We start from the raw sequence: 15,732 nt of genomic DNA, 5'->3' as shown, positions 1-15,732 counted from the left end.
AGCCTGAACTACACACCAGTTCCAAAGCCTGCTCCTGATAAAACATAATTCCCCACTAAAGTTCCTCCTGGCTCCACTGGAGTCCGGTAAATTATCTTCAAGCTTTAAAAAAGACATACTCAGCCGGGTACACTGGCTCTTGCCTGTAATCCCAGCACTTTGGGAGGCTGAGGCGGGAAGGTCATGAGGTCAGGCATTCAAGACCAGCTTGGCCAACATGGTGAAACCCCATCTCTACTAAAAAAAAAAAAAAAAAAAAAAAATTAGCTGGACACATGGTGGGTATGCGTCTGTAATCCCAGCTGCTCAGTAGGCTGAGGCAGGAGAATTCCTTAAACCGGGACCTGGGAGGTAGAGGTTGCAGTGAGCCAAGATCACATCGCTGCACTCCAGCCTGGGCTACAGAGTGACACTCCATCTCAGAAAAAAAAAGAAAGAGGACATGCTCATTAGACTTGCTTCCCTGACATAGAACAGTTGAAACCTTGCTTAAATATCCATGGCTATTGAGAACTGTGATAAAACATGAAGACCAAAGACTGTAGACAGGTAGGCGGAGGGTAGCGGGGGAGTGACCGGGCCACGGGGCTCCCATGGAGACCTGGGGAGCAGAGGGCTTGACTTCAAATTGACACGTTGAATCCCATTTTAAATAACATTCAAAGTTAATAAAACAAGTGTAGGAATTGGAAAGTAACTCAGACTTTGTAAAAACAGATGGTGATAAAATGCAGTTGTCCTAATATTTGGATAATTTAAATACCCTCAGCAATTCAGGCAAACTAGGGAATTAAGAGAAATAGTTCAACTTAGGCTGGATCATTCAGCATTTGGTTTGAAAAGTCATAGGCCAGTTAGGAGGTATCAGAATACGATGAAAATATGATAAGGACGGTTTTCAAAGAAAGAAACACAATCCTGGTGAACACCAGCTGGAATTGGAGAAACAAATGAAATACCAGAAAGTGGTGGTCAGAAGGCCAGAATTTGAGACCTAGCTTAGCCACCTATTAGCCATATGACCTTGCCCAGGCCACTTAACCTCTCTAACCTTCTCCCCATAGTAAAGTTGCAATAATAGTAATACTGATCCATGTATCTCCCGGGACTCTAGCAATCATATGTGACAAGGGAGGCCAGATAGGGCTGCGGTTAAGGGCGTCAGTGCAAATCTCAGCTCTGCCACTCATTGGCTGTGTGACCTAGGTGAGTTTTAGACCCCTCTAAACTTTGATTTGCTCATCTGTAATACGGTAATGCTAACACCTGCCTCAGTTGTTGTAAGAACTAAATGAGACAGTCAAAATAAATCATAGCATAGTGCCTTTTGCATAAATAGTGCTGCCTAATTGATGAATTTTTTCATTAATGTGATTATGCTTACAAGCTTACAAGCTGTTCAATGTATATAAATGAAAGATTATTGTTATATTTAGCATGATATGACTTTGCTGGTAACAAGATAAATGTTAAAAGAAAAATATAAGCAGGAAGAATAGAATGGAAGTGATAAAGCACATGGCCCGTCTTTATAATGAAGGGACTTTGTAGATAAGGACATATGAGGACTCAAGGTCTCACAAAACCTTATTCACAAAATTAACTTATGTTCACTTAGCTGAGAGATGGTCACATAGATCTTATTTAAGGATGGAAAACATTAACAATGATCAATGGTCTCACGTCAGGTTGGGATAAGGTATCTAGTGAGTGAGTGGGAGAATCAGTGATAATTCAGATCTTATCTAACATCTCCACAAGCCACCAGAGCAAGAATAATTGGCACATTAATGAAATCTGTAAACACACTCAGCAAACCTCCAGGGAGCCTCTTTAGAGCTAGAGAAACTCAACCCAGGAAGATCAGAAATAATGCAAAAGAGCCTCAAAAGCCCATTCACTTATTCAGGAAATATTTAGTCCCTACTCTGTGCCAAGCAGCTCTTTAGGCACTGAGGATTCGTAGCCCATTGAGGGATCAAACAAGTAACTCACTACAATAAGGGCCACAGTTATAAGTGACTTTGGGTTGCTGAGAGAGCCCACAAGTGGGGCTCCAAACCCAACCTAAGGGTCAGAGAAGGTTCTCAAGAGGAGGCAACACCTGCATAGACTCTGCAAGGATCATTACAGTTAGTCTGGCAGAGGAGGACAGCTGGAGGGAGCACCACACACAATGACACGACTCAGAAGCAAAACTGCATGTCATTTAATTTGGTCATACTAGGGCACGGGGGGCTTGGTCTCTTCAAGCATGTGGGTTCCTTTTAAATGTCAACAAATGTTCTGGCCTTCCCACATTACAGTAATCGTCCTTCCAAAATCTATTTCTTCAAAAGAACGTGATACCTCCCTCCCCACCAAAAAAAAATATATTGGGAATTAGAGAACAGTTTTAAATGAACTAATGTTTTAATCCCAAAACTGCTGACTAGCATTTACATATTTTCTGGCCGGTTGTGGTGGCTCATGCCTGTAATCCCAGCACTTTGGGAGGCCAAGGCGGGCAGATCACAAGATCAGGAGTTCAAAACCAGCCTGGCCAATATTATGAAACCCTGTCTCTACTAAAAATACGAAAACTAGCCTGGCGTGGTGGTGGACACCTGTAATGCCAGCTATTCGGGAGGCTGAGGCAGGAGAATCACTTGAACCGGGGAGGTGGAAGTTGCCGTGAGCCAAGATGGCACCACTGCACTCCAGCCTGGTGACAGAGAGACACTCTGTCTCAAAAAAAAAAAAAAATTAATTAATTAATTAATTAAAAAATAATAATTAAAAAAAAGAAAAATATTTACATCCTTTTTGTTATTTTGGAGACAAGGTCTCACTGTGTCACCCAGACTGGTATACAGTGGCGCAATCTCAGCTTACTGCAGCCTCCAACTCCTGGGCTCAAGCAACCCTCTCACCTCAGCCTCCCAAGTAGCTGGGACTACAGGCATGTGCCACCACCCTCATCTAATTTTTTTTTACTTTTTGTAGAGATGGGGTCTCACTGTGTTGCCCATGCTGGTCTCAAACTCCTGGACTCAAGTGATCCTCCTGCCTCAGCCTCCCAAAGTGCTGGGATTACAAGCATGAGCCACCACACCCAGGCTACTATACTTTTAAATGAACTTGTGTATTTTAATCCCAACAATATCTACTTACATTTGCATTGAGAAATATTTACCTCATCTCTGTGAAAGACATTATTTTTTCATTCTTAAATAATCTTTGTGTATGCATGTATTAATGAAATTCTTACCGTAACCAGCAACCCCCACCCCAAACCCTGACACACACACACACATACTCCCAAAGGTCTGCCATCCACAGTGAACATTGGGGAAGGGTCTGGCGGATCTGAGACTGGAAAGGTAGCTGGAGCTGGGCGTCGTTGTTCACAATAAAGTGTAAGGGAGGGGGAGTGTTGGTGAATTTGAAGCAGTGCAATGACAACAGATAACTCTGTCAGCAGTGTGGCACAGAGATAGGTTAGGAGGCAAGTTCTGAACTAAAAATATAGCAGTGAATAGAGAAAAAGGAGCAGATTGGAAAAACCTTATAAGATTGAATTGTTTTGACTTAGTTACCCTACACATGGGAATTGAGGGAGAAGTCTTAGAAGACTCCCAGCTTTCTGGCTCAGGTAATTGGACAAATGGTGGTACCATCACAAAGTTGTTTTTTTTAAGGCAGAGATAAGGACAGAGTTTGAGGAGAAGATTTGGATTTGGACCTATTGACTTTGAAATTCCTGTGGACAACCAAGTGGAGATAAGGAAGTTCATAGAAGGAATCTAGGGTAGAGATACAGGCTGGGGAGCATCGACATGTGGATACTAACCGAGGTCATGGGTGAGAGGAGCCGCACCCCAGGAGGAGTGCGGAGTGGGGAGAGGAGAGTCCAGCGGCAAAACGCTAGGAACTCTAGCATCTGAGAAGCAGGCAGAGGGTAACGGCTCCCCCTCAAAAGGAAACACCAACCAAAAATGAAGGAGGAAAACAGAAAGAAACGTCAAGGGACCAAGAGAAGAGAGGGTTTTCAGAATAGAGACTTGAAAAGTGTCAGCACCACAGAGCAATCAGGTATGATAAGGACCAAAAAGTGCATCTGTCTGCAATCACATTTAAAAGAATCGCAACAACAGGTCAGGCATGGTGACTCACACCTGTAATCCCAGCACTTTGGGAGGCCGAGGCGGATGAATTGCTTGAGGTCAGGAGTTTGAGACCAGCCTGGTCAACATGGTGAAACCCCATCTCTACTAAAAATACAAAAATTAGCCAGATGTGGTGGTGGCACATGCTTGTAGTCCTAGCTACTCAGGAGGCTGAGGCAGGAGAATTGCTTGAACCCAGGAGGCGAAGGTTGCGGTGAGCCAAGAATGGGCCACTGCACTGCAGCCTGGGAGACAGAGTGAGACTCTGTCTCAAATAAATAAATAAATAAAAAGAAAAAGAATAACAACAAAAACACCATATCTTAGGTATACGGCTCATTATGCTTTCAAAGCACTTTGCTATTTCTTATTTCATTTATTTGATGCCACAGCCTATGTAATGTTCCTACAGATGCAAAAGCTGCAGGGCAGTGAGGTTAGGGGATTTGCCAAAGACATCTAGGAAGTTAGCAACTTGGCTTCTAGAATTAGAAATTTTGGTCCAGAGTCCACCATGCTTCCTGGCTCTACTCTTAGTTTTTTAACCAACCAATAAAGAAACCAGAATAGGGGCTATTCCAGGATAACTACTCGTTATTAGTATAGATTGCTAAAGATTTGCTTATCACGCATTGTTCTGCACTCCCCAGAACCCAAAGATGTTAATACTCTGGGAACATCTGACTCTAAAAGGGCATTACCTAATTCTTCAGAAGAAAAGCTTTCACCTAATTCTATATATGGGAGAAACTACTGAAGGTTTTCAAGCGGAGACCTGAAACAAATTTGAATATGCCTTAGAAAGATTAATCAATATTATTGAACTTGTATTTGACTGTGCTATGTCTGGGCAACAGACACTCATAGCACCTAAAATAAAATTGTGAAAATACTGTGAAGACCCATCTTGGCTTCTTTTGTAGCGGAACCACTCTCCTCACTGTGCCTTCCACTCCGATGAGTAGGTTGTCTTCACTAGGGAGAGTCACTTCTCCTATTTGGAAGCAAAAGCTTCTTGCATATGTGATGCACTCAACACTGACCTTCAGATCTCAATTCTCCCACACCCACACCTTCCCGAGGCAGGCCTCACTCTCCATATTGGAGCCTCCTGCTCACTTACTCACTCAGTCATTCTACCAAGAGTAGGGGGCCTGTTCCCTCTGGCCTGTCAGATCTGGACCTATCCCAAACTTACCCATGTGGGGCCAGGCCTGGATCTCTTCTCTGCTTAGCTCCCCATTGGGAGCAATTTACAACACACTTATCTCTGAGAATTCACTCCTCTATTGGGCATGGGTCTGATTATCTCTCTCTCGCCCTATCATTCATAGCACAGAAGGAACACTAAACAAAGACCTCTATATCCATTTATAACATTTTATTCTCTTTTCAAATCAGATGATATCATGGCAATGTTATCACACTGGAGGTTGGGCAAGGCCCAGAAACAGTCATCACTATGCAATGTTGACTTTCCAAGGGTGACTCACAACCTAATTTTCAGCTGGTGGCCTGTTTCTGGCCTTCTCTACTGACCCATAAAACTAAGCTTCCACCTGGGTGCATGGCTGTCAGGAACATCTGAAACATCATCTGGATTCTGGTATCATAAGTCAAGGATAGGGGGCACTTCCCTCTCAGCCAGCACAAGATGAGCTGTTTCTCCTTTCTAAGTTTGCTATGCATGTGGTCCGCCTCCTCAGGGTAAAAGTGGCTGGCTGTATAGAAAGAATTAAAGCAAGACAGGTGAAAACTCTTAAAATGAAAAAGTCAAACTGAGCTGATATTATGATTTTTTGAAAAATAGGAATGAAAGATTCCAGCTTCTGCATCACAGACTTTTCACTTGTCTGAATGATGTGTCTCTGGAGGTAGACTTCATGGGTTCAAACTCTGGACCTCCAAGCTATGTGACCTTGGGCGAGTCACTTAGCCACTCTAGATAAAATGGGGATAATGATGTTAATAGTTCCTTACCTCAGGGGGTCATTGGGATGTTTGAATGAGTTATTAAAGTAAAGCACCTAGGTCAGAATCTAGGGCATAGACAATGCCCATAAGTGTTAGCTGTGTGTGTATCAGACACTGCCAGGCCATCTGGGGCTAACAGGCTTTATTGCAATGGCTCCCATATAGTGCAATAATGAGTCCCGTACTGTTTTTCCTCACTGTAGGTCAGTGCAACTGAATGGCCAGCCCTTAGTGATGGTGGACGACGGGACCCTCCCAGAATTGAAGCCCCGCCCCCTCCGGGCCGGCCGGACACTGGTCATCCCTCCAGTCACCATGGGCTTTTATGTGGTCAAGAATGTCAACGCTTTGGCCTGCCGCTACCGATAAGCTATCCTCACACTCACAGCTACCAGCGGGCCTGCTGGGCTGCTTCCACTTCTCCACTCTAGTAGTATCCTCTGTTTTCAGACATCTTAGCAACCAGCCTCTGCTGCCTATCCTGCTGGAATCAACACAGACTCGCTCTGCAAAGAGACTAAATGTCATAGCATAATCTTAGCCTAGTTAGGCCACATGCAGCCCAAAAGAAAATGTAGACATGTCCCTATATAAGGATAAAGGCATGTGTATAGAGCTGAATGTCTCCTTCATGTGCACTATGAAAACTAGCTGACAGCACACTCCCAGGAGAAATGCTTCCAGAAAACTCCCCATGATCCTGTCACACAGCATTCAACCACAAACCCAAACCTTAGCCTGCTGCTGCTGCCCTCAGAGGAAGATGAGGAAGGAAAAAAACTGGGTGGACCTGCAAAAACCCATTCTCTCCCAGTTCCTTCTTCTTTGTCTGTTTCTTGCTGCTGCCCTGAGTTTTTTGACACATCTCTTTCCGTAGGGGAGCAATGGGTGAGTCAGCCGTGGCCTGCTGCAAGAGCTGTTTATGTGATTTCCTGGCTGATGTATGAGCGTGTGCATCTGGGTTCCTGACAATGGCATCCATCACTGGCAATTCCTCTGGGAAGCGGGTGCTTCAAAAGTAAAATTACAATCACACTCCAGATTTGGTAAGAAGGTTCTATTCCTCTGTGAATCCAGATTCCCCCAGAGTTGCGATGGGAGCCAAGTAACAATATTCATTGAGTGGAGAGTAACTTAGTAGGCACAACAAAAAGCAGTCATTATTCTTCACATTGCTGTGAGGGAGAGAGTTTGAGTACAAAGAGAAAGCACAATGAAACAGGTACACACACGCGTGCACGCACACACACACACACACACACACACCCCAACTGAACAACGCAAATTAGACCTCCCCAAAATTAAGAGAATATTAAGGGCTCTATAGGGTAAGCCCTTAATTGTTTGATTAACCCAAATCATTATTTTTTTAAAAAAGAAGGTGTGAATCAAAGGTCATCACTGGAAGGCAACTGAATCTAACCTTTTTGCCTCTTCCCAAGTAGCCTATTTGAGCTAGAACAACACTTTGTTAGCCATTTGGGGAGAGAATGGGGAATCTAAAGAATTAAGATCTGGGCAAAACTTTAGAATGGTAGATAGGAGGCTTCTGAGTTGCGCAGGTGTGAAGTGGGGAATGAGGACCTTCTATATGATTCAAGGGGCATGAGGGTCTTTGCCAACAAGCTACAGCTGAAATGGCTTTCTTTTTTATGGATGTGATTTTCTTTCTCAGGATAAATGACACGAATGATACTTTTGTTAGAAGGAGGAGAGATTTGACACTGTTGCAAGTGAGATGGTGATACAATTTCTGCTGTTGTGAAAGGATAGAAATGGGGTGGGGGCAAGGCAGGGTTGCTGAGGGCAGAGCTTAGAGAGGCTCCCTAAGATGCACAAGGAGTTAAGGATTTGGACCAAGTCTGCAAAGAGAGATGGAAGGAAGATTAGACCAAAGAGGAAGGAGAGAATTCTCAGCTTGGAAAAGTGGGGATTTGGGAGAGGGAAGCTGACTACCTAACTCTAGGAAGCTAGGGGCCTCAGGCTTGGCATGCTTATTATTAAGCACAGGAGGAACGGCACACAGGAGACGGACTACAGCTAGCCAGAAGGGGAGAGACTGAGGACCAGGCTGCACCAGGTTAGCGGCTGTGCTCAGCACGGAAGCAACTGGAGAGGGGCAGACCCTGAGACTGCCCTGAAGGCTGCCCAGAAGGGGCCCCTTTCTCTGGGACCAGGCACCTCCCACTGAGGCTTCAGCTCTGAGAGGGCAGGAGAGTGAAGTGCCAAGACAGGGGCGGGGGTGGGGGTGGGCAGAAAATAGGAGAAAGAAGAAAAAGATTGACAGGCCAAAGTGAGGAAGAGAGAGGAAAAGAGAAATGAGATTAAAAGGTTGTTTCCCCCAACTGTTAAAAATGTGTGCAGATATCAACATCTCTTCTGCATATTGGTACAGGTACAGCTGCAGGGACCCCTGGTATAACAAGAGTAACCAAAGGTCCCTAAGGACCTGGCCCTGGCAACCTATGGTTTGCTTTGCATCCATAGTAACCCCATAGTAGGGGCTACTACTGTTATCCAAAATTTTCCTATGAGGCATGGAGAGGATCCATGCTTGCCCAGGGCACCCGGGGGAATGGGTGGCTGAGTGTGAAATAATCCAGACCCTGCCCACTGAACCACCAGGCTCAGCGCTCCACAGGTTCAGACGCCTCCTTCACATCTTTGTAGGTTCTGCTCATTCAGAACAGCCAGAGCTCCACTCAAACACGCTTTCTGTAAATAAGTGTTGTTTTTTTTTAACTAAACCTTGCAGATTATGGGTAATTCCTGCTTCTTTTATCTTTCTCTGTGTATTAAATGCTGCTCCCATGAGGTTTTAAGTTTTGCTTATTTTTTAGTTAATAAAAGGAAGAGGGAATTACTGAAATTTATCTCTGGAGTCCTGCAATTCTAGCTTTGCAACTGTTTCACAGAAGAAATATTTGCATTGTTTAAAGGATACCAGAAAAACTCACTGTAAAATCACATTCCATAGAAACACCTTGGCTTGGAGGGGTGGGGTTGCTGTCATAGGGATTCCTCAGTCACACCCACCAGCAAAAGACAGCCTGTGGCAAAACTCAGCATCACAATGCACTTCAAGGGAGCTGTTTGCCAGCTGGGACCAGGGACAAAAGCATAGAGGAGCTCATCCAGCAGCTGCTCCAGATCAGATGTTTCCTTCCTAAAACAAGATGTGGCCATAATAATCTGAGACTTAAAAGCCACTTTATTTTAAACCTAGATGAGCTGGCAGAAATGTTCATTTGAAAGGGTAATAATGCAAAATGAAACATTTCTGCCTTTTGTTGAGATGGTTTTCTGCTTCTGCCTCCAGGAATGATTTTCTTTCTCATTTCTTATCACAAAGGCTCAGAAGAAGTTTTCGTTGTTATTTGAAGAGAAAGTCCCAATTCTTCTAGTACCTGGAACAATGCCGCAGCTGTGGGATATTAGCATTGTCTCTGCTGGAGAAAAGCTTGAAAATACCAGAACTGGGCTACAATGGACTAAGGCCTGGGACTCCCAGAACCTCAATTCCCAAAAGCCCAGTGGCCCTCTACAGCCCCACCCTTCCCCAGCAGTGGGCAGTCCCTAGGCAGGTGGGCTCAAAGCCCTGCACTCTCTGGCAGGGCAGAGGTTGCTAGGGGATGCTGCCTGAGAGGCCCCCACCTGCTGTCAGCACTGGGAGTCTCCGTGGCCTCCTGGCGGTGAGGACTCCCCGTGGTCACGGTGAGGACTCCCCATGGTCACGGTGAGGCCCAGCATCTGCAGGTGTGCTCCACAGGCACTCAAGGCCCAGTGTCTGGGATGGATGCAGCTGTGGGACTCACCTTGGAAACCCACTTAGAGTAACTTTATGTTTAAAAACAAAGGGAAATGTTGAGTCTCTGCAGAAGCAGAGGGGAACCAGGTGGCTCCCTCTGACAGTAAAAACACTGGGAAAAGGAAGGACTTTAACATTTTGAAATATCAATAGAGCAACCAAAAATAATAGAGCTATGGCTTAGAAAAGGCAAGGGAAGAAAGGGCATAAACCCTCACCTAGCCTGGCTTCCTCCACTTCTCTCTCCAGCCGCGGCACAACTGTCCCAGCCTGGACCCTGCTGAGAGCTCTTTTCGGCTAACTTACACTCCACGTCCGCAGACTCCCCTCTGCCAGCTGCTCTGTCCCCAGCCAGAGCCCAGGGAAATCTGCTGTACTGAAGTGGAGTGAAGTTTCAATTTTAGAATTGTTTGTAATCTTTTCTTAGGATATACCAGAATTGAAAAGAAGATAAGAAATACTCCAAAGGGAGATAGTGCTAAAATGAAATTTATTATTATTACAAGGCCCAACAACTGGGACGTACAGAACCCTTCCCTCTGAGTCCCACTAACCATGGCACAAAGGCTTCTGTGGCTGCCCTTCCTTGATCGAGTGCCTTCTTCTTATCACACATGTTATTTCATTGAATGCTCACAGCAGTTCTAGGTGGTAGGGTGAGTGTTCAAACCCAATTATAGATGGGGCTGATTAGAGAAAGAACTTGTCCAAGACCACCCAGAAAACCAATGTGGCAGAACTAGGAGTTGAACCCAGGTCTGTTAGATTTCAAAGCCTGCTGTCACTACACCGTGCTACCTCTCACCTGACTGATCATAGCCAACTTTTTGTCATCTCTGTGTTGCCCATCGCTAGATTCCTTAACATCTCATGCGTGTCCTACAGAGAACCCTAGCAGTGCCTTACCCCCAGTACAACTGCTCTCTGGTTTGAAGATGCCAACTAGAAGCTCTCGTGAGTAGTAAGTAATGTTGTGGGCAGCCTTTGCTGTAGAACTTTGAGTCCAGGTTCACCTCGGCCCACCAGTGGCCCTCCTGGTCTGTTCCTCTATGATTTTCTATAAAGCAATTTTAAGGACCACTCCCACCATCACCATCAATCATAGGTGAGGATCTTCGGTATTCCTAAGGCCTGAGAGGTGAGCGGCAGAGCCAGCCAGAACCTTCACCCCCTCACCCTCCCCCCACCCCCCACACGCACAGCCTCCATGCGTGCTGCTCCCTGGCCCCAAAGACCCAAAGGTTAAATCCATTAACCATTGCCCTAGGGGAAGTATTTGCAAATCTCACTTTAAAACAAGAAAGTCAAAATCCAGCAAACCCGCTGTTTTGTCACTACCTCCTTCCAAACACCAAGGCAGCCCTGTGGGCACTGGGAGCATTTTAGTGGAGTTAACCAAGTTCCACATGGCTGGCTCCTAAGTAAATCCCAGGGTTGCAGAATCCTATGCACACAGCAGAGAAAAGGGGCCCTTCCTATGTGAACATTACTCTTCAAATCATTATTCATGAAAATATTCTAGGATTCTTTTTCAAGTTGTAAATGTTATGTGATAATTTATATTTTTGGAAGAAACAAAAAGAAACTGTAGTTTTGTTCATCTGGAAGTTGGCAAAACAAGTTCAGGAATACCTCCCAGAAAAATTTCCTCTCTGTGCAGCGAATTTTAACAGGTTAATATTTTCTTTCAGAAAACAGACTAGATTATAGTTTATGAAGCCTGGTGATTGTAAAGAGTTTGGGTCCAGGAGGTAGTTTACATTTTGAAGTAATGTTTTGTAAATAATAACATGCAACAGCTCTAACCTCCTATTCCCAGGGTGTTCTGTGGGGAGAGGGAGGCAACTGCTGCCCCACCCTGACCTTAAGACTGATTGACAGATGAACTAACACATACTGGGGCCCTCTGATTTCATGGTGTGCTGCCTGTCCTCTTGCCCTCCCCAACAACCTTTGCTTCAATTACTCTAAGCAGAGATTGAACTTCACAATTCCAGTAAGATGTCATTGACTATATTAGTTAAAGTCATTGTTAACTATAATAACAGTTAAACCCTAGAATCTCAATGGCGTATTCCTCACTTATAAATCATATAAAGTTGAATTGGTGGTATCGGGGCCGGGGTGGCGGTTCTGTTCCATTGACATGCACAGAACAGTTGGAGGCCTAACCTGGAAATGGCATCAGTCCTTCCCACTCAATTCCATTGGCCAGCAGGCAGTTGATCCCATCTCGATGCTAGAGGAAATGCATCCTTATCTGGGCAGCCACTTTCCAACAACTGTATTTCATGGAAAAGGAGCACAAAACTATGATGGATGCTGGAAGACCAGAGAATGAGTCAGTGATGTTAGGTCCCTCTAGCTGATTTGCCATCAAGTGAGTATTACATACCATTTGTGTGTGGTCTTATCTAAATTCACAGGACTTTTTTGAACACTCCGTAATAACCTAAGCTTCCTTCTCCATCTCCTCTACTTCTAATGTCCTGCCTCTCCCAGCACCTGACAGATTTTTATCAGAAAACAATCTCTGTGTTGCTCCACTGCCATCCAATTTAGATGCATGTAGTAGAAGATGCTGCACCCTCTACTGGAAACATCAAAAATATAATTTGAAACCTCAAATAGCAAAATGGGTTAAAAGGTAACTAGAGAATCATAGAGGCCAACTCTAGACCCAATGAACATTCACACCTGGAGATCACAACAGGCTATTCCACTGACTTTATCCTCCTGAAAAGAGAAGTCACTCAGCCTCTCTGGACCTCAGTGTTCTCTTTTGTAAAATGAGGACTTTGGATTTAAGTGAACTCTAAGGTTACCTGAAACTCCATGTTTCCCAATGTTAGGTCAGATGGTCTCTGTTCCAGCTGCTGTTGTTTTTCTATTTCCTCCTCATGTTAGCTTATAGTTAGATATATCCTTTTGAGAAGTTTCAAAGTCAGCTTTAAATTGTCGCTATTTCTGCATAAATGCAATGTGCCTTTTAGAATGTATGTACACGAAATTCAACACAGATAACACGTTTTGAAGATCCTGTCACCCTCAGGGATAGTGTCCTGACTTTTTTTTTTTTTTTTGAGTTAATTACTTGACTCTTGCCACCCCAGTTTCTTCCAAGCAGTAATTTAGTGCAAATCTAATGTAGACTAAGCATGCTCCAAGGCATACCCACCTTATTAGGTTTTTAAAAGGAAAAGATTGACCTTACATTGGAAAAATTAGTTAAATTGAACTTTAAGACAAGTACGTAGGATTACTGCAGCACCAGCTGAAATGTATTGTAGTGGAATTTCACCATGTGTGCACCTAATGTCCTGGAACTCAGCTATGTCTAGGTGTGGGTGGTGGGTGGGGGGAGGGTGAGAAAATTGGAGGGGACAATGAAAGGAAAGACAAAGAGAGAGACTGAAAGGGAAAGAATGAACAGCCAAAATAATGCAATGAGAGATGCAGGAAAGAGTAAAAAGCAGCATGAAGGGTAATTATGTGGGAAACTCTAAATAAATATAAAATAATAACAATGTCTCATGCGATTTAAAATATGTAAATAATTTAAAATTCATTACAATAAATATTGAAAGCTGGTAAGTGGAAGATACACTAACATCCTTACATTTTCAAAAAAGAGGTAAAACTACTAATTTTCATTAACTACTAATTATTTGCATTTAAAATATGAAAATAATTTAAAATGCATTACAATAAATATTGAAAGCTGGTAAATGGAAGATATACTCACATCCTTACATTTTCAAGACAGAGGTAAAACTACTAATTTTCATTAAACTTTGGTAAAACAAGGATACATGTTTTAGTCTCTATGGTAACTACTAAAAGAATATTTAAAAGAGTATATTTTTTTAAGTGAATGGGAAGGCAGTGGAATCATAATAAAAATGCTTGATCTTACAGAAGACAAGAAAGAAGAGAAAGATAATGACGAACAGTTGGGACAAATAGAAAGCAACTAGCAAGATGACAGATTTAAAACCAAATTTATTTGTAATGGCATTAAATATAAATGGAATAAATGCTGCAATTGAAAGACAAAGATTGTCAGACAAGATATAAGAAAATAAAGTCCAACTAAAAGCTATTTCAAAATATCTAAAATATAAGAAATTAAAAGGTGTAAGAAAAAGATACACCATGCAACAAAAGGTGATGTTTTTATGTTTATATGAGATAATAAATGCTTTTGTAAAATAAAAAAGCATTGCTAGTGATAGAGACATTTCATAAAGACGAAAGGTTTAATGATAAAATATATAATTACAAATCTGCATGTACCTAATGACAATTCCTACATGTGAAGCAAAAATCTTACAGAAATAAATGAAGAAACATACAAATTTGTAATTATAATAGATTTTTAACTGTTATTTCTCTCAGAAAATTAAAGACAGACAAAAATCAGAAAGAATAGAAAAGATTTAAACAATACAATTAACATATTTCATCGAAATGATATATACAGAACATTACAACAACAAATGAGTAAAGTCCTTTTTCAATAACACATCGAAACATTTATAAAACTTGATTATATACTCTGAAATAAAGTTGTAAACAACTTCAAAAGAATAATAACATACAACGTATTCCTGACAGCAGTGGAATACAAGTGGAAATTTTTATATATATATATATATATATATATATATATATATATATGTATATATTTATATATTATGCATATATATATAATATGTATATATTTATATAATATATGTATATATATAAAACTAGAAAATCTCCCTGTGCTTGAAAATTAAGAAACATGCTTCTAAATATTCCATGAGAAAAACATCAGAAATCACAATAGGAAGCAGAAAATATTTTAAACTAAATGGAAAATATTACATATAAAAATGTGAATAAAGAGCTTCCAGTTTCTCGTAATGTTAATGTCATATCAGAAAGGACCCCTTTGCCAATAGCAATTACAAACCTTAGATAAAATTTTAGAAAACCATTCTTTGAAGGCAAAGATTAAAAGGTCATTTCATAATGATATAGACATCAATTCATCAAGAGAATCTAACAACCCTAAATGTTTATGCACCTAAACAGAGCTTCAAAATATAAGAAGCAAAGCTGATAGAACTGTAAGAATAAATAAATCCACAATTATAGTAAATGAATTCAATACTACTCTCTCAATATTTGATAGAACAAGTAAACAGAATACCATTCTGGATATAGAAGACTTGATTATTACTATCAACCAACTTGACCTAATTGAAATTTATAAATCATTCAACCTAACAAAAGGTTACACATTCTTTTCAAGTGTACATAAAACATTCAAACATTCAACAAAGACAGACCATATTCTGAGCCATCCGTGCATTTTAAAAGATTCAAGTTGCACAAATATTCTCTGACAAGAATGTAATAGAAATAGAAATCAATAACAGAAAGCTATCTTAAAAGTCTCCAAATATTTGGAAACTAATAACACACTTCTAAATAAATCAAAGAAAAATGAGCATTTTTAAGTAATTGAAAATGAACAACAGATAAAAAGTTGCCAGATGCTCATAAAGCAGTACCTTGGGGAAGATCTGTAACACTATTAAAAAAGACAAAAGATGTTAAATCAATGGCCTCTGTTTCTGCCCTAAGAAACTATTAAAAATAAGAAAAAAAAAAAAAAAAAAAGTAAACAGAAGATAGGAAATAGTAACTATCAGAACAGAAATTGATGAATTAAAAACAGAAAATCAATAAAAATTGATTAAACCAAAAACTGCCTCTTTAAGAAAATCAATAAAATCCTTTTAAATTTATTGA

At 41.6% G+C, this 15,732-nt stretch overlaps 1 protein-coding gene across 3 annotated transcripts in view; it reads left to right on the top strand.

The window, feature by feature from the left end:
* Nucleotides 1-13,255, top strand: part of HPSE2 (heparanase 2 (inactive)) — an 841,690-nt gene extending 828,435 nt beyond the window's left edge. For all 3 annotated transcript variants that reach the window (XM_074382736.1, XM_010333375.3, XM_074382735.1), the window contains one exon: nucleotides 6,326-13,255. In XM_074382736.1, coding sequence (XP_074238837.1) covers nucleotides 6,326-6,491 — 166 coding nt within the window. In that variant the 3' untranslated portion in view covers nucleotides 6,492-13,255. The remainder of the gene's footprint in view (nucleotides 1-6,325) is intronic.
* Nucleotides 13,256-15,732: the final 2,477 nt, after the last annotated feature.

Source organism: Saimiri boliviensis, chromosome 12 (assembly GCF_048565385.1).
Source record: "Saimiri boliviensis isolate mSaiBol1 chromosome 12, mSaiBol1.pri, whole genome shotgun sequence".
Lineage (NCBI taxonomy): Eukaryota > Metazoa > Chordata > Mammalia > Primates > Cebidae > Saimiri > Saimiri boliviensis.
This window is presented reverse-complemented; position numbering and strand designations above follow the sequence as displayed.